Source organism: Hemicordylus capensis, chromosome 4 (assembly GCF_027244095.1).
Source record: "Hemicordylus capensis ecotype Gifberg chromosome 4, rHemCap1.1.pri, whole genome shotgun sequence".
In the NCBI taxonomy this organism is placed as follows: Eukaryota; Metazoa; Chordata; class Lepidosauria; order Squamata; family Cordylidae; genus Hemicordylus; species Hemicordylus capensis.
Window position 1 is genome coordinate 157,014,662 of NC_069660.1, and position 19,348 is coordinate 157,034,009.

Below are 19,348 nucleotides of genomic sequence, written 5' to 3' on the forward strand. Positions count from 1 at the left end.
TATTTTTTCTCCCCAAACCTGCTGCCTGACTTGTCTACCCTCAGACTTCCACACAGTGGTGAAGATGTTGAGCATGTTCTAGAGTTCACAAGGAGTTCATGTGTGTGCCAGGCTCATAGAACTTCGTCGTTGCCTTGCAAAATCCAGGAACACACTTCAGAACATGCTTAATACTCTCCCATGTTTCTCCAACGCTAACTGGGCAAGGAGGCACCTTTTAGAGTGGTGGTTATCATGTTTAGCAGAGAAAAAACAACTGTCCGCATTTCTCCCAGCACAGCCTCTGTCCCAGTGTTGGGTCCTGGTGTCTCCCTTGTGCTTTCTTCTATACTAGCTGAACCTGCACAGATCATCCGTGCGCTAGGACTTTGTTGCCTCCCGCCACAACCCCTGCTTTATTGCTCAGTGTCAGCCACCCACTCTCACTCGCCCCCAACCTGCTCCTCTTCCCTATCTGCATATGGAATCCCCTCTGCCCAATCACCATGGAGCTTCGGTTCTGTTACCAGCGATTGGTAAAGCACTGTGTGGGCAGTGCTTGCCACCTATGATCTTAGTGTATTATATATATACTAGCTGACCCCGCACAGAGCATCTGTGCACTCTTTGGGGCCGGAGGTTACCTCTTCCCCCCCCCCCCCGCCACCTTCTGACCCAGTCTCCACTTCCAGGCCCAGCTGCCTCTCCTCCCCACCACCACTTCTGCCCCCCCACTTTCTCCCCCCTCCCCCCGGGCCTTGCCTCCGCAGCTGGGCTGGGTCCGCTGCTGCCTCTGGCCCCTGCAGCTAGGCCTGCCACTGCCGCGGTGGCCAATCCTCCTGGGTGCGCCTCAGCCAATCAGGCCCGTCCACCGCCTAGCCAATCAGCTGGGTGCTGAGACGCACATTCCAAGGCACACCCAGGATAATTATATAGATAGATAGATTGGGAGTCTTTTGTGAAGGGAAACTATATTCTCATTCCATTTGCTACATAAATCACTTTGAGAACCTGTTTGTTTAAAGTGCAATTAATGATGATGATAATAATAATAATAGCAGCAGCAGCCACCACTTAGGAAAAGGGTGCGCCAGCCGCTTTTCCGGGAAGCTTGACTGCCATCCACTGACCTACCACGCTAAGAAATCTCTAATCAGTTTTCAAAGAGCTCTAGGGTTCCCCTATACACACTTTGAAAACCACATGCAAATCACCACTATCACTAGCAGTATGACATGGCAGAGTCCAGGAATAGTTTCACCATATGATCGGCTATTTTTGTGGAACAGCCCCAGTGCACTATAACACTGATATCAGCCCTCACAGTTTCAACAGCATTAAATACCAGCAATGAAGCTTCGACTAGGATCACCAACCGATGGGGGTGGGGTGGGGGGGATCCAAACAGTTTAGCCTGCTTCTGTCCTATCAACATGAGCTTGATCAGCAAGTGAAGGTTTTCACAGAAGGAAAGAGGGAGACACTAGCTCAGCTTTCATATAGCATGGATGCTGTACGATACAAGCCCCACACCCATGCTGTCCATGAGTACAGCATTTATTGGACGAGACAAACACCATATTTGGGAAGAAATCCTCCTTGCGATTGGAAATCACAAGAATCTATCCTTGTGAACAGCATGGGAATGGAGGCTATTGAGCACATTGGTGTGGGCCTTGGGTTCTTCAGAATGCTGTATCTGGGCACAGCATCCATCTATGCTATCTGAACTCCTGAACAGGGCTACTAACACCTTCTAATATCTGTATATCAGGAGGAAATGAAAGGTGCTATTTAAAATTAAAGTTGGCAGTTCTAATGCAAAGCACCATTTGTGTTTTTTCAATAGCAAATAAACCAATTTCTCCCATACACAGGCCCAGGTACATTCTGCCCCTCTATCTCCAGTCTGCCAATACTTGAGATTTCACCTCCCTGTGAAAGTCATGTCACCCAGCAGAGCATATCCACTTGCAGCCACTGGGCAAAAAACCTATAGCTAGGCTTAGGCTAAGCTCCAAACTGGAGAGGAGGGCCTGAAGTTTGGTTTTTTTTAGTTATGCTTCCACAGTATTTGGAGGGTCTCAGAATCACAGTGCAGCTGCCAGGATACTCCTCCACCCCCTCTCCAGCGCCAAGTCTTGAGCTGAGATGGAGAGCAAGGGATTGTCCCCGATTTTGTGCTGAGTTTGGGAAGTTCAGAAGGGCAAGGGCAAGGGCAAGAACATGTCATTTGAGGGAGGAGATTGTCCTGGTGACCACAAACATTTGGTCTGCCTTCAAGGCTGTCCAAAATTTATGGGTCTCTAATGAAGAAGTTTCTTTTTCTTACTGATTTCTGTTTCCCACAGTATCATAGGAATCTCCCAAATCAGCTTTCCAACTATTTAACATTTCTCTTTGAAGGTAATACAATTCCTAGCTATGCCTGCTCACGTGAGGCAAACCTGAAGCAACCTTGACCACAAGTCAGTGCTGGAGTCCAGAATTCCTAACAAGCAGCTGCTTTTCACTGACTTGAAAGTCAGCTGCACATTATCAACATAAGGTCACTTTATTATGCAAAACAGATATTATTATTTATTATTTTTATTTTTTAACATTTATATCCTGCTCTTCCTCCAAGGAGCCCAGAGCGGTGTACTACATACTTAAGTTTCTCTTTCACAACAACCCTGTGAAGTAGGTTAGGCTGAGAGAGAAGTGACTGGCCCAGAGTCACCCAGCTAGTATCATGGCTGAATGGGGATTTGAACTCGGGTCTCCCCGGTCCTAGTCCAGCACTCTAACCACTACACCATCCATATTAAGCGTGGATTAATACACAACCAAAGGAAGCTTCATATTATCTAGAGACTCTTCCTTGCCAATTTGTATCCAAATATTTACCTCAGCCTCTGCTAAAAGTTGCATCTTCCGTGTCATGGCATGGTCAAAATCAATCTGACCTAAGAGAAAAGCAAACCATTATTACATTATCCCCAAAGCATACTGGGTAGAAGTCATTTGCAAGTATGGAGACAGAACAGGTGGGAGGGGGACCCTGATTTTGTTATTTATTTACTTAGGACAGAGAAGGATTCAAAGCAAGCACCTTCCTGTAATGCTTGCAAGAGAGCACAGCCCAAACCCATCCAGTGGGAACAAGGCCTAAGAAAGAGAGTGCAATAGGAATTCAATAATAGGGGGGAAACAAAGTGACAGTAGGCACAGAAAGTTCACTTTTAACACACAGGTATTTTTTATAATTGCTCATTAGACACAGATGTACAAAAGTAGCAACGTGCTCTAGACGACACTGTACAGTACTACTACAAGATTTATATACGGACAAAATTGCAATCCGATGAATTGTCTTGAAAGCTTTCATGTTAACATACATTCACCACGCTATGCTCCATCTTCTTCCCCAGTCCTGATACCTGCCAGCAAGAAAGGCAAAAAAAGGGAGGAGGCAAGCTTTCAAGTGCCAGAACAACACACTTCAATACAAACCTCAATGGTACCGCTCCAGTGTATGGTGCAACATAGCCTAGATCTTGTTGCACCATAAAGTTCTTCTTCTTCTTCCCTCCCACTGAACTGAGGATAAATGGCTAGGACTAGGCTGTGGGACCACACACATTCCTCCCTCTCCTGCCTTAAGCCCAAGTGTTCATTTTAAAATAAGATTACATTATTTAGTAACATGTGAAAAAAGTGTTCTAGCTACAGCATTTGGCTTTTCCAGCTTACAAAATTGTTATTTTTCCCATACACAAAATTCTAGACCTGTCATGTGGCCTTCTGCAAACTTCTCAAGACACAAGATTGCATTGCTGTCTCAGCATTTATCAGTCAGCCAGAAAGAAGAACTACTAACTTCTCTTGGAATTTATTCACAGGACCTTGGATGTTGCAACAGGAACAAGTGATAACATATCAACTCTGGGGAAGTTTTGCTTCATCCACAACTCTTTTGGGCTGCTCAAGGTCTCCTTGTTTGGCCAATCCTGAAGTAGGTCCAGAAGGTTATCTACAGCACTGTTGACCTTCTTTACTGCCACCCTGAACTAGTACCTCTAATTTGTGCTGACAAGTTGAATCAATACTATTCTAGCAGCAGCATACCCTTTGAGTGCAGATCCCTAGTAAGAAGTTCTCAAAAAGCAGATTTAGGCTATTTTTATATGAATTGCTGTTTTCCTCTGGCATAATATCAGGAGGCCTGATGATGCGCCCTTCCAGTCTTCAGAGCTTTTAGAACAGCAACATAAAGGTGCCACCTTAAGAGTTTAGGAGCAGAATTTCATGCTCTCTCCCAATTTTACTGTAGTTAAGGTAAGACTGGATGCAGAACTCACTTTGCTTAGAATCTCTCCTATGATGCTTGCATGTGTTTGATTCTTACAAAGCAAGCTGCCTTCCCATGTGGCACAGAGGAAATTGAAACTGACACATGTGCTTTTATATTGTCCATTCTATCGGGTTATTCACATCATTTTAATTGCCCCTCTTTTACCAAATATGCCAGGCAGTTTTATACCTCCTTTCTTCTTGCAGATCAGAATCCATCAACAACATTTAGTGTGGCCAAATTTTGTGCCGCAGCCTGCAAGGTCAGGCAAGAGTTGTTGCAAGATATTAATTATAACTAAAATTTTGAGTATAGCATTTCTACTTTAATTATTCTGATGATTAGTACGTAATATATAGATTTTTAAGATGATGAGTAGCATATATTAGGTGTACAGAACCGACTGGCCTGATTTGGTTTGAGGCTGGACTGGCCTCGAACTCAACCAGGCCAGTTTGGTCCAGCACCCCCTCGAAACCCCCCTGCCCCGGTTTGGGGGGTTCGCAATGTTTAAATTATTATTATTTAATTATTTTTATTTACCTTTTACTCCCATCGGGGGAGTTCCTGGAGGTGGCGTGGGGGACCGTGGAAGTTCCCCCTCCCGCTGCCGGCCTTCTAAATCACCCCGTTGCCTGCTTCGGGCACTCTTCGGCTGGGTTTCAGCCTTCACCCGGTGGCCATGTTGGGGGCTGGGCACCTGCGCAACATGGCCTCTGTGTGGCCTGGCCACGCAGAGGCCATGTGCACAGGCACTCAGCCCCCAACATGGCCACCAGGTGAAGGCTGAAAACTGCTCATACCAGGCAAGGGGGTAATTCAGAAGGCTGGCGGGGGAGGGGGAACCTCTGCAGACCTCACCACTACCTCCAGGAACTCCCCTAAGGGGAGTAAAAGGTTAAAAATAATAAAGAATTTTTAAAAAGAATTTAAGGATTGCAAAACACACACCCCAACTTGGGGGGGGGGGTTTCAGTCTGAGTCTGGACTGAACCGGGGCGGGGTTCAGTATGACCCCAAATCATTGAACCCCTGAACTGGTTCACACATCCCTAGTATATATATTCTGCCTTAACTTGTTAAAATGTTAATTTTACTATTGATGGCTATTTGCTTGTTCGTTCTGGTCAGTTACCGTAACTGCATAGGAAGCTGCCTTATATGGAGTTAGACCATTTGGTCCATCTAGTTCAGTATCGTCTACACTGACTGGCAACAGCTTTCCCAAGGTTTCATGCAGCAATCTCCCTTATCCCGACCTGGAGACACCAGGGACTTCCTGTATGTAAAATGGATGCTCTTTCACTGAGCTACAGCCCCATTCCCCATAGAGAGGTATGTGTGTGCACGCGTGCATGTTTCTTTAAAAAACACACACACAAAGCCACTTTCTAGCCTTTATGGCTGCAAAGATATGCTTGAAACAGTAGTGTGTCCAAAGTCTACTGAGATCTCTGGGGATCGCATTTAACTGGGACTGGAAACCACCTTTAGACCCCGATTTCTAATTTTGGTTAAAGAAATAGCTTAATTATTAACTCCTGCTAACTGGGCAAAGAGGCACCTTTTCAAGTGGAGGCACTCTCATATTTAGCAGGGGGAGAGCAACTTTCCCTGTTCAACACAACATCCCTCCAGTAGTCGTTGCTGGTGTCTGCCTTGTGTTTCTTCTCAGACAGTGGGTCCCTTAGGGACAGGGAATCATTTCCTCCTGATTACTCTTTTTCTATTGAAAAGCTATACATACATACTAGATATTTATCCAAATAAGCATTTACTTCACTTGCCCTTTCATATGGCATTTTAAACTGTTGCTTTCTATTGGTTTTGGCGATTTCTATCAATAAGTTGCATGTGTGATGTATAGTTCTAGTTTTACTGTGAGATGCCTTGAGCATAGTCAGTGTGGAAAAATGGGACAGAAATTAGTTCCATCAAATTAAACAAATGTCTTTATTTAAGCCTTTATACTTTGACTTAAAGCAAGAGGGAGAAATTCACTTCAGAGAATAGACTGGTTGGGGAAGAGAGAGAGTGATCTCACAGCCTCATGCTGATCACTTAACCTCATTCAATGAGGAGGAAAGTAGAACAGAGATTTTAAGATACAGCATCTAGCTAGAATTGCACCATAAACTGGGGGACAGATCAAGCGGCTGCATCTCAGCCAAACCTCAACTTCGCCTGATTAATACCTCCAGGTTCATCAGAAATTAATCACTATACAAGATTACACAGTGAAGAAGCCCTATATATATTTTATTTCACAACTCGTCATAAGAAGTGTGTAACCTTCATAACAGACTAATGGGCACATGATGAACAAAAGTCTTCCTGAACTGGGGCACTAAACTCGAATAGCATGAACTTTTCAAAAGGAAGGATGTTTGAGTCATAAAGGTTGCAACATCTCTAATGAAAGCTTAAGGCTCCTTGAGACTAAGTCGTGTGGGCAACTTGCAGGCAGCTCAACATGAGAAGCCAGTGTGCTGGAATGAAGAGAGGCCTGGGCCTGTGTTCAAAATGGAGAGATCTGGGCCTGGGTCCAAAGTCCACTCCAGCCATGGAATCACCAGTTCTGCTGCCCTTGGGTGACACATCTATTGAATGGGAAAGAACAAGCTTCTCCAAAAAGAGCAGAGAAGATCAAGACTGGAAGACGAGGACAGTATAATCTTGGCACCCAGGAACCACTGGCACCTCACACAGTAGGCCTAGTAGCTGCTGCTTACATGAATGAGAAAGGCAAGAAGCAGCTTATTCTTCCTACCGAGTGTGCCCCTATTTGTAGGTCCTGGCTGCTGTCACCTCTTTCTCCCTTGGCTCCCCCTTTGTCCCCTCCCCAGTGTAGTTAGTTCCACGCTTAGTGCCATTTGACTTAATATATTCTCAGGTGAAAGGGGGAGAACATTGGGCTCAACAACCATTCCCAGGCATCAGCTTGCTGTGGCACCTGGAAACTGAAGTGTGGCACCTGAGTCAGGTGATGGACAGATGCGACCAGGAGGAAGAGTGAGCAAGCAAGAAGGCAAGTGTCCCCCTCCCCACCCCACCGGCAACGATGGAGCAGAGGGCATTGCTGGTGGCAAGCAGTCTGCACCCCACCCAGTGGTCTCTCTAATTTTTTTCAACTTTGTGCAGAATGAGTTTTTTCAGGGCAGCAGTATCAAGGCAGTGTGTGCACATGTATATTCAGAGTGGGACCTTCCCGATTAAACCTGAGCAGGATCCTAAATCAACTGAGTGGCTATCAATAAATCTGTGAGTGCACACGCACACACCTTAGAGGGAACACTGACCCCACCCTCACCCCGCCTGAGCAGAAGGCAGTCTGGTGCCTACATTTGGGGGCTTTCTCCTACAGCCAAAGAAAACTTGTTGAGGCCTGAGCTAGCAGCAAAGACAAGGATCTAGCCACCACCAGCTCTGTTTCTGTTCCAAGTAAGTTACTTGTAAATGAGATGAAAAGAAGCCCGCTTACCTTCTCTCCCACTCCAAAGTCCATCTAGCAATTTTGCCAAGTGCCCATTGTCTGACTCCTAAACTTTTGGACTGGCTTATAGATCCAAAGAAGATTTGTCAAGGCCTGCCCAGCTCTCTGTACTGTCTGGGAGAGCTCCTTTCCTTCCCTCCTGTTGAAGGGAAGTAAGGACACTGCTTTTGTCAAGTAGCAGGAATACTGTCTTCTGTGGAGTAGTTGTGGCATGTGTATGCACCTCCAGTCCACGACACACCGGGGAGGCAAGGAGGTACGCTGCCACCCTGCAGGACCAATTCTGCACACAGCAGAATGGGGGGGGGGTTAAGAGCACCCTCGCCAGTCCTTAAAGCTATCCCACCCCCTGTACCTTCAAACTGGCTGTCAACGGTTCTGTGCACATCCCTACTGTGGAATCAATTTTCCCCTCACTTATCCCCCTCATTTTTGTCACTGCTCTAACAGCGTGTAAGTAGCCTTCACTGGAAAGGTGTTTGGGGTTTTTTGTTTTTTAGAAATGCAAATAAACCACTCCTAACAACCCTACTTGTGCGTCTTTGGAGTCCTACAATGCCCTAGTCCTGGAATTACAGCAGCTCCTCTCTCGTAAGATTTCCAAGCCACACGTACAGCGTCAACAGGCCTCCAAGCAGTGGTTTGATAAGGACTGTGTTAAGGCCAAAAAAGCCCATGCCACTACCTATCAAGTCTATAAATCTAGTTCTGGACTCTTGGCCGTGCCTTCAGCAGAAAAGACCATACAAACTTTAGCAGAAAAGACCGTACAAACTTCTGCTGACTTGTAAGAAAAGAGACACCATGAAAGATACCTGGACGGGTCTCATTCAGGCCATTAGATCCAAAGATTCTGCCCTGTTTTGGCATCTTACAAAGCACTCTCTCATCTATGGTCCAAACCACTTGAATGGTCACATTCACCCAGGGATCTGGGAGAAACACTTTCATGACTTATACAGAGACCCTGCTGCTGTTTTGCAGAAGCTCTGCCCATGTCATTGAGGACACTCCAGCATGGGCTCCAGTGTCAACTTCAGAGATTCACAGTCTAGTTGCCCAATTAAGACCAGAGAAGGCTCCAGAGGACCACCTTATTTCACTGGAGGCTGTTAAAAATAATCTGGACCGGTGGGCCCCTATCCTGGCATCACTCTTCACCTATATTAGCAATAGCAATAGCACTTACATTTATATACCGCTCTATAGCTGGAAGCTCTCTAAGCGGTTTACAATGATTTAGCATATTGCCCCCCAACGTTCTGGGTACTCATTTTACCGACCTCGGAAGGTTGGAAGGCTGAGTCAACCTTGAGCCCCTGGTCAGGATCGAACTTGTAACCTTCTGGTTACAGGGCAGCAGTTACTGCGCCACCAGGGGCTCTACAGGTGAAACTCGGAAAATTAGAATATCGTGCAAAAGTCCATTAATTTCAGTAATGCAAATTAAAAGGTGAAACTGATATATGAGACAGACGCATTACATGCAAAGCGAGATAAGTCAAGCCTTAATTTGTTATAATTGTGATGATCATGGCGTACAGCTCATGAAAACCCCAAATCCACAATCTCAGAAAATTAGAATATTACATGGAACCAATAAGACAAGGATTGAAGAATAGAACACTATCGGACCTCTGAAAAGTATAAGCATGCATATGTATTCAGTACTTGGTTTGGGCCCCTTCTGCAGCAATTACTGCCTCAATGCGGCGTGGCATGGATGCTATCAGCCTGTGGCACTGATGAGGTATTATGGAAGACCAGGATGCTTCATTAGCGGCCTTCAGCAATTCTGCATTGTTTGGTCTCATGTCTCTCATCCTTCTCTTGGCAATGCCCCATAGATTCTCTATGGGGTCAGGTCAGGCAAGTTTGCTGGCCAATCAAGCACAGTACACTGTATACTTTTCAGAGGTCCGATATTGTTCTATTCTTCAATCCTTGTCTTCTTGGTTCCATGTAATATTCTAATTTTCTGAGATTGTGGATTTGGGGTTTTCATGAGCTGTACGCCATGATCATCACAATTATAACCAATTAAGGCTTGACTTATCTCGCTTTGCATGTAATGCGTCTGTCTCATATATCAGTTTCACCTTTTAATTTGCATTGCTGAAATTAATGGACTTTTGCACGATATTCTAATTTTCCGAGTTTCACCTGTAGATCTTGATGTCGACACTGATGTCAAAGGAGATGGGGACTGAGGCATCAGTGTTGGTAGTCAAAATACTGGACACCGGTTGCTGGACACCGGTTTTTATCTGTTTTTACCTTCTTTTCTGCACCTGGCTTTCCAAATGCACGTTAAGAAAACTTTCCAGAATGCTGATTGTGGTGGCAAGTTACTAGAATACCACTTCAGTGTATAAAATCTGCACTTCATTCTCTCGCCAAACTTTGAAGAATCATGCTCTGCACCCTCAATTATCATTATATGAACAAGTATTTTGACTACCAACACTGATGCCTCAGTCCCCATCTCCTTTGACATCAGTGTCGACATCAAGATCTACAGGTGAAACTCGGAAAATTAGAATATCGTGCAAAAGTCCATTAATTTCAGCAATGCAAATTAAAAGGTGAAACTGATATATGAGACAGACGCATTACATGCAAAGCGAGATAAGTCAAGCCTTAATTGGTTATAATTGTGATGATCATGGCGTACAGCTCATGAAAACCCCAAATCCACAATCTCAGAAAATTAGAATATTACATGGAACCAAGAAGACAAGGATTGAAGAATAGAACAATATCGGACCTCTGAAAAGTATACAGTGTACTGTGCTTGATTGGCCAGCAAACTCGCCTGACCTGACCCCATAGAGAATCTATGGGGCATTGCCAAGAGAAGGATGAGAGACATGAGACCAAACAATGCAGAATTGCTGAAGGCCGCTAATGAAGCATCCTGGTCTTCCATAATACCTCATCAGTGCCACAGGCTGATAGCATCCATGCCACGCCGCATTGAGGCAGTAATTGCTGCAGAAGGGGCCCAAACCAAGTACTGAATACATATGCATGCTTATACTTTTCAGAGGTCCGATAGTGTTCTATTCTTCAATCCTTGTCTTATTGGTTCCATGTAATATTCTAATTTTCTGAGATTGTGGATTTGGGGTTTTCATGAGCTGTATGCCATGATCATCACAATTATAATAAATTAAGGCTTGACTTATCTCGCTTTGCATGTAATGCGTCTGTCTCATATATCAGTTTCACCTTTTAATTTGCATTACTGAAATTAATGGACTTTTGCACGATATTCTAATTTTCCGAGTTTCACCTGTATATTGACACGAATTGCCAAATTCCCAAGGACTGGGGGGGAAGGTAGCAATTATTGTTCGTATATTTGAAAAGGGCAAGAAGGATGTCCCCGCCAATTAGAGACCCATCAGTTTGCTCAATACCATTAGTAAACTTTATGCGAGACACGTATACAGGAAACTTAGGGATTGGCTAAAACAGAAAAATCTTCTTGTTGAGGAACAAGCGGGCTTCAGGGAAGGACGCTCCACTATCGATCAGTGCCTAGTTCTATAGCACCTCATCGGGAAATACTCCTCCTGCAGGGTGATCTCTCTTTATGCCACCTTCATTGATCTCAAGGCAGCATTTGATTTCATCTCACGTGTGAAATTATGGGAGAAGTTGGAAGCCTCCTCCACTGACCAGTGCCTGCTATATCATCTTCACACCCTGCATGCTGACATCACTCAAGGTGAGATGTAGCCCCCAAAGCCATCTCACAAGAGCAGTTTATAGCTCAGAAGGGCATCAAACAAGGATGCATTCTGGCCCCACTCCTCTTCAATTTCTACATTAACTCTATGGTGGGCCAGCTCAGCAACCCAGATTTCCACTCTCCAAAGCTCACTGGGGAACACACTGCCATCCTGTTATATGTGGATGATGCAGCCATCCTCTCAAGGACCCCTACTGGCCTTAGAAGAACACTGAGGGCCCTGATGCTGCACTTTAGGGAGGGCTGCCTGGAAATCAATGATCACAAAACTAAAATTATGGCCTTCTCCAGAAGGCCCAAGATTCACTCTTGGCAGATTGAGGGGCATAAAATCGAGAAAGTTGCATATTTCAAATATTTGGGAGTTGTTTTTCATTCTGGCAGCCGTAAGAAAGCTCATGGAGAACACGTGGCTTTAAATGCCCAGAGAAGCTCCTCTGCCATTCTCAAATTTGTGCGGACAAGAGGAGGCCATTATGTACCCATGGCTCTTGAACTGTTCACAGCCAAGTCACTAGCTCAGCTCCTCTATGGTGCTCAATTGGGCCCCTTCCCCAGCAATGCAACTCTGGAACTTGTATAGTCTAAATTCCTGCCAGCAGTGCTCCAAGTATCAAGATGTGTCCCCAATGCCTGGAGACAGGCCTGATCAAGCTGGAGGCTAGGGTGTGGATGGCCATCCTGTTATTGGCTCAGACTGTCCTTTTGCCCAATTGGTCTCCCCCCCCCACCCTGCCCCAACCCTACGTGTTGAATACCAATCTAGCTGCATTCGGACAACTGAAACAAAAATAGCTACTCTGGGCCTTTACCCCTTGACCTTGCTCTGTATGGGCTACGACCAGGCAAAAGCAACCATCAAATAGCGCACTGTAGACACTGAGCACCAAACCGATCTCAGCAAGGTCCCAAAATTTTGTTATCAGTGATGGGCTGCTTCTCCAACAGAATACCTCACCCACCTGGAGGTTCCAAAGCACAGAAGGGTCACTGTCATGGCCTCCCTTCAGCAGTGCTAGAAGGCCGTTATAGAAGGACCCCATTTACAGAGCGACTATGCCCCTGTGGCCTAGAACAGATCTAAACTACTAAGCATGTTTTCCTCTACTGTTTGTTCTATAGAGACATTTGCGCCTCCCTCATCCTTCCATTGCTAAGCAAGTATCCAGGTCATCTGAGCCAATTCTACTGCTCCTTGCTACTCTGACTCTGCCATCACATATAGCGTTGCCAGGTACTGTGCAGCTGCAATCGGCATCCGTCAGCAAATGACAGGCAGTGAGTCCTATCAGTCTTAATCTGACCCTCGGTGTCTCCGAGGCGCTACAATTGCTCACGCGCCTCCCTTTTTTATTGTTCCTTATAACCTTAAATCTGGCTGTTTTCCAGTTTTATTACTCGGGCTTTTATGTACTTCTGTCTTTTAACTTTTTAACATCCATTTTATGCCCCCCCCCTTTATGCCTTTCATGCATTTTAATGGCTTTTATTACTTCTCAGGCTTTTAGGCCCTCATGCTTTTCATGTACTATCTACTATTTTTAGTACTTTTAGTATTAATATATGTACAGTTTTCTATGTAATCACTTTTTATCTACTCTCACTTTTAACATGCACACCCTTATATTTTATGCTGGTCTATGACCATAATAAAGACTGACTGAACAAATCACTGTTTCAAGTAATTGCAGCACATGGATATGAACCCTTTAGTCAGAAATGTGCAGGCTAAGTTCAAAGTTATTTCGTCCTGTGCTAAAATCAGGATCCACCATACATTTTAGCTGGCCTTAATAATCAGGCAAAGTTTCTGGCTGTCAGGACCCCTTTCCCTCCATCCTGGAAGAATAGAAGATCATGTGGTCTCATCTGTGGGACCTCTGAAGTACAACTACAGAATGCCCCTGAAGAGCACTACAAGGGGAGGGACAATTCCCTTCTCCACTCCCCACACAGCTACAAGCTCAGGAAACAGGTAGATAGAGAGGAGATAGTACAGCATGGTAGCATTGAGGCCAAATTTAGATTTAAGCAACCAACTCTAGGTTTCTATTCATACCCTGTGGAAATCTTGTCTTCTGTGAGCAGCCAGGTCCCATAAGTTCCCAAGGTAGGGGGAGAGAGAGAGAGAGAGAGAACGAGAATGAACATGAACATGAACAAACCAACACCAGCCGGTGGCCTTTATACGGGCATAGCTTCCTTTGTGAGTGAAGAAAGCATGGCAGAATCAGGTAGTTGGGTTCTCAGAAAACTTTGATGAACATTTAGAAAGTGTGGACACTCAGACATACATTTATAATAGGGAAAGGAACATTGCAATGTGCACACAATGATGAGGCCTCCCCCGCTTGAATGGATGCTGATGAGTATGGATCCAAGCTTATGAGAAGAGCTAGAAGAGTTGATGTCTTGGTGCATTTCCAAAATGCTCTAAGCACCTCCAAAGTGCTGTGCAATGGCGAGAACAATTCTCACCCTCCACCCCAAGCTTAGAACTCGAGGAAGGCCGAGTAACAGATGCACACCATGGTAAACAAATTAATCTGGTTTCGACACCCAATTAAAATTACACAAACACATGCACTTTTGCCCTGCAGGGGTACAAGATGATTTTAAAAAACAAATGAATGTGTCGGGATTTCCTACTTTCCTCCGTGAGACAGGGTTGTTTACCCAGTCAAAAGGCACGGGCATGGGTCTCCAGACACAAGGACAACCCCAGTAGTTATCTTTAAGAAGTCAGGAAGGGCTCAGAGAGGCGGGCAACAGCTGCTATCAGCTCCACAGCTGCAGACATGTGTAGAAATGCTAGTGAAGGGGGTGGAGTTGGAGAACAAGTCCCCTTTGGAGGCAAGGGATTGGGTGGTCAATCCACTTGCCTGGCTAGGGAAGAAGGAGCAAGCTGGAAGTGGGGAGGAGTATCCTAAATGTAGGGCTTTATTTAAAGTAGGGGCTGCTGCTGATGAGACCATCAGCAGGGATGGGGCTTGTTGGTCTGGTGGACTCCCAGAGAGGAGCTCAGACTTTTGCTCCCACTGATAGGCGAAGGAGTGGAGCGACTATACTTCCCTCTTCCCCCAACTCTGAGGCAATGTCCATGCCTATAATTTAGTGCGAGAGAGTGGGAAGGTTAATTAGAGAATTTCTCCTCCCTAAACATGGACAGAATGACTGAAGCAATTGTGTACTATTGCTGAGACACACCTAGAGACGATTTCATTCCCCAGTACCTAAATGAGAAGCATACTCCCCTTGCTGTCCCACTTAGGATCTGTACAGATGAACGAGAGCCAGATGACAAGAATTCACAGAAAACCAAGTTTAGTCTGGCTCACTAGTGAATGCCATAGCAGAGGCCTACCATGAATATCTTGTCAAAATCCAGGCAAAAGAACATGCTGGTTATAACCTATAATAAAGCACTAAATGGCTTAGGCCCAGGATATTTAAGAGAACCTCTTCTTTGCCACTAGCCCCACCGCTGGTTGAGATAATCCAGAGAGGCTCATCTGCAGTTGACACCGGCTCATCTGGTGGCCACACAGAGACGAGCCTTCTCTGTTGCTGACCCGAAACTCTGGAATGCTCTCCCGGCTGAAATAAGAGCCCCTCAACTTTTTAAAAATACTTAAAGACTTATCTTTATATTTATATTGTTGTAAACTGCCTAGAGACGGAAGCTTGGGGTGGTGAAAAAATTAATTAATTAATTAAATCTGAGTTAAAACTAAACTCAGTTAAAGCCAGATTTACAAGTGAGAAATCCACTAGACCAGACAAGAATAAAAACTGAATAGATCTTTAAGCACAAGCACCCTTCTCTCTTCTGGCACAGGCCTCTGATGGCACGACAGGGCTGACATGTATCTTTCTTATACTATTTGATTAGCTGGCTATGATCATTTTTAAAAGGTATTTTAATGGTGCTTATCACTTTTAAGAGTGCCATTTAGAAAAGCCACTTTGGCAGCCTCCTGTCTCTTTAGGGGAGAGCTGGCTGGTCACTACACTTACTCTTACCCTGATTTTCAGTGTAATGACCAGCCAGCCTTCCACTAAAGAGTTAACCTGAGGTGAACCCTGTCCTAAATGACAGGCTGGTGAACTCCAGAGCTCAGCCAATCAGTAGAACAGCTGGGTTGGACCTAGAGAGTCAGGAGGAAGAGAAGAGTTCTTTATCAGAAGAAGCAGGCTGGGGGGTGAGAGCAGGAGTTTGGCTGCAGATCTTAGAAGATAAGACTTACCTGTAATGTAACTAAACTAAGGAACACTAGCCTTCGCCCATCCAGCCAGGGCGTTGCAAAAGGCTCTGTAAGCTTTTAATTGTGTTTTTGTATTTTCCTACATACCAGTTCCTTGCAACTGAATAACCACAATTTTTAAAGTGTGCCGCCCCAACATCATTCAGGGTGCTTTTTGTAACTTACTGAGTATTTTTACCTGTAACTAAAAGCTGAGAAAGCCACAGAAGGAAGCAGTCTGTAGCATTTGAATAAACTAGTTTTTCCTTTTGTTCTTTTCTTTTACAAGCCTCTCTGAGTGGATTTTTAACTCAGGAGAAAGGGGAGCTGAAAGGGGGCTCCCCCCTCTGGTGCAAACACACCTCAATCGGTCAACAGCTATCAGTTTTCTCCCCACGTGTAGGCTTGCACATGGAAGGGTTTTTTGTAATTTTCCAATAGCAAAAGAAAGAGTTTTCCCTGGGAATCCCACCCCAAGCACAGGGAGGTTCAAGCTCTGTAACAGAGAGGGGTGGTGGTGGTGGCAGCGGTTTTTGAACCTACCAGAAATACAGAAGAGTTTTAGGAGTGGCCTTTGCCAGAAAGCTCAGCAGGGATGATTCAGCATTTCTTTCCCTCTTATGAGCTTGCTCTGAAACAAAGGCTATAATTCACTACATTAAGATAAAAATTAAACAAAATAGAACCACTTGCAGGACTACCTGCACCAACATTAACCTACTTGGACATTAAAATCTGCCTCACAGGCTCTGCTCTCTGGTCCGCCACTTACTCTTATGCTACTGATGGGTACGAGATACAGGGCCTTTTCAGCAGCAGCACTGCAATTCAGGAATTCACTCTACAGGGAGATACATCAAGTTCTCACACTGGCTTATGAACACATATTTTTCCACCAAGCTTTTTACTGACAACAGTGGTGATCTTAATGGTTTTATTTTGATTATCAATGTTTCACCCATGTTTGTCATTTTTTTCTCCTCCATTTTAGGAGTTCTTGTTTTATTTGCCTCACAGCACTTTCTGGTATTTTTTTTAATCTTAAAAGGCAGTATATAAATATGTTGAAAACAAACAAAGTGTGTCTACAGTAGTAATGGCAAGTCACTGAATAGCTGGGAATGACAGGGAGTCGAGAGAGAAAGCAGAAAGAAAGAAATCACATTCAGAAAAGAAAAAGGTCTCATGTAGCCAATGCTTCTTGGCCCTAATTCTTCCTTAAACAAAGAGATAAAGAATAAGTTGCTCATACACATGGCTCTTGTGTATGCAACACTGTAGAATGACTGCGGGTAACCTCCACCTCAGAGATTTACAACTTAGTCTTGGAACTTTAAGACAGAAAGATCCCATGTGCTCTCTTCATAGCAGATTAGTCATCCTGTCGAAATCCAAGGCTATTTGAGGGGAGGACAAAAAGTATCGTCAAGGCCCTTCCAGAGAACACACCCTGATCGCAACCCCAATGACATAGTTAATCTCCATGGAATGCACATAGGTTTCTTTCCACACACTCTGAGCAATTAGCTTTCTCCAAGATGCGCCAAGGACAAAGCCAAGGCTGATACTTCATACAACATTTAACCAATTGGTTAAAACAGGGCTGCTCAACTTCAGCCCTCCTGCAGATGTTGGCCTACAACTCCCATAATTCCTGGCTATTGGCCACTATGGCAAAGGCTTATGGGAGTTGAAGTTCAAAAACAGTTGGAGGGCCGAAGTTCAGCAGCCTTGGGTTAAATTAAAAATGTTTTGATCAATTGGGCAGCATATTTTAAAACCAGTTTTAAAACTTCAGTATAGGCACTCAAAAAGATTGCAGGCATTGCCTCAGAAGAGGTATTTCTACTTCTCTCACACCCAAGAGGGAATGCCTCCTTTCAGTTTTTGGCTCAATTCAGATATCCAAACTGGTAAAGGACACTTGATGTCAAACTGACAAACCACAGTTTGCAATCCGTTGGCAAATCAGAATGAGAAGCCAAGATTTGAAATCAGTTTGCAAACCACATTGTGTCAACTTGAGTTTGGTGCAAGGTCTTAATTGACAAGCTATAGCTATGGCTATTTCTTTGCCTCCAGAGGCTGCTGTAGAGGCAGAATTGAACTTATGACGCCAAGGGCTGAGACCACATAAAACAAAATCAAAGAACTCTATCATGGTTAGCTTGTTGTACATCTGCAAGTTCAAAGCCACGATCTGGGTTCTAAACTATGGTTTGGTGCAAATAACTCCTTGGTCTGATATCTTAATTGAGAATGCCTGCTGAGATATATGCATAATCTAAACACTGAGAAATAATGTGATATTTTTTCAACAGAATTTTTATTCATATGCAGAAACTACTAACTTAACAATCTCTTAAAAACAGAATCACCTAAGATTTCTTTACTCCCTATTTCACAATAATTAGTGACAAGATCTCACCATTGCTTGATTTTGAAAATGACCAATCTCCTTCAAGCCTGCTTGACAAGTCATCCTTCTCTTCGGAGGTGCCATATTTAGCTCGGCGATTCCTTATAAAGATGTTGTCTTCACCCACCATGGTCTCTGGCCAAACACTATTGTGGGAGGGAGAAAAATTAATTAGTCAAAGTACCTCACATGTTTGTGTCCATGCAGTAATTATCTTGTTATACCCAGAACAATGCATCAAAAACTGTTCTGAAAACCTCAGATTTCTCTTCTTCCACCCACTTTAAAAAGAAAGAAAGATTTTAACCTCATGGCTGTCAGAAAATATTTTTGAATGCACATCTTGAAATTGCTGAAAGCTATCAAACCAAGTACAGGACTAGAGTATGGGACTTGTGTGTTGTGAACAACTCTTCGCAAATCCCCCCAAGCTCTTAAGAACATAAGAACAGCCCTGCTGGATAAGGCCCAAAGCCTATCTAGTAAAGCACCCTGTTTCACATAGTTGCCCAACATATGCCTCTGAGAAGTCCACATGCAAGAGGTGAGGGCATACCCTCTCTCTTGCTGTTGCTCCCCTGAAACTGGTATTTAGAGGCATTTTGAAATCTTGCCTTTGGGGCTGCAGTGGCCTATAGTCACCAGACTAGTAGCCATTGACAGATCTGCCCTCCATGAATTTGTCCAAGCCCTTTTTAAAGACATTCAAGCTAATGGCCATCACCACATCTTGTGGCAAATAATTCAACAGATTAATTGTGTGTGCTGTGTAAAAAAGAACTTCGATTTGTCAGCCCTAAATTTCCTGGCCTTCAGTTTCATGGGATGACCCCTGGTTCTAGTGTTGTGAGAGAGGGAGAAAAATTTTCTCTGTCTACTCTCTCTTAAAGTTGCGCCGTCGAGTCGGTGTCGACTCCTGGCGACCACAGAGCCATGTGGTTTCCTTTGGTAGAATACAGAAGGGGTTTACCATTGCCCTCTTCCACGCAGTATAACATGATGCCTTTCAGCATCATTTTATATTGCTGCGGCCAGATATAGGTGTTCCCCATAGTCTGGGAAACATACTAGTGGGGATTCGAACCAGCAACCTCTTGCTCCGTACACAAGTTATGTCCCT

At 44.4% G+C, this 19,348-nt stretch overlaps 1 protein-coding gene across 5 annotated transcripts in view; it reads right to left on the reverse strand.

Annotated features, from left to right (window-relative positions):
- Positions 1 to 19,348, reverse strand: part of SOAT1 (sterol O-acyltransferase 1) — a 53,470-nt gene that overhangs the window by 28,933 nt on the left and 5,189 nt on the right. For 3 of the 5 annotated variants that reach the window (XR_008305815.1, XM_053244206.1, XM_053244205.1), the window contains exons 2-3: positions 18,238 to 18,374; positions 2,869 to 2,927 (exon numbers count right to left, since the gene is read on the reverse strand). Coding sequence is in view for 4 of the 5 variants with exons in the window: in XM_053244206.1 (XP_053100181.1) it covers positions 2,869 to 2,927; positions 18,238 to 18,358 (180 nt within the window). In the remaining variant the exon portion in view is untranslated. Of the gene's footprint in view, positions 1 to 2,868; positions 2,928 to 3,474; positions 3,732 to 18,237; positions 18,375 to 19,348 lie in introns of those variants that run through there. The other 2 variants (XM_053244209.1, XM_053244207.1) reach the window with 2 other exon arrangements.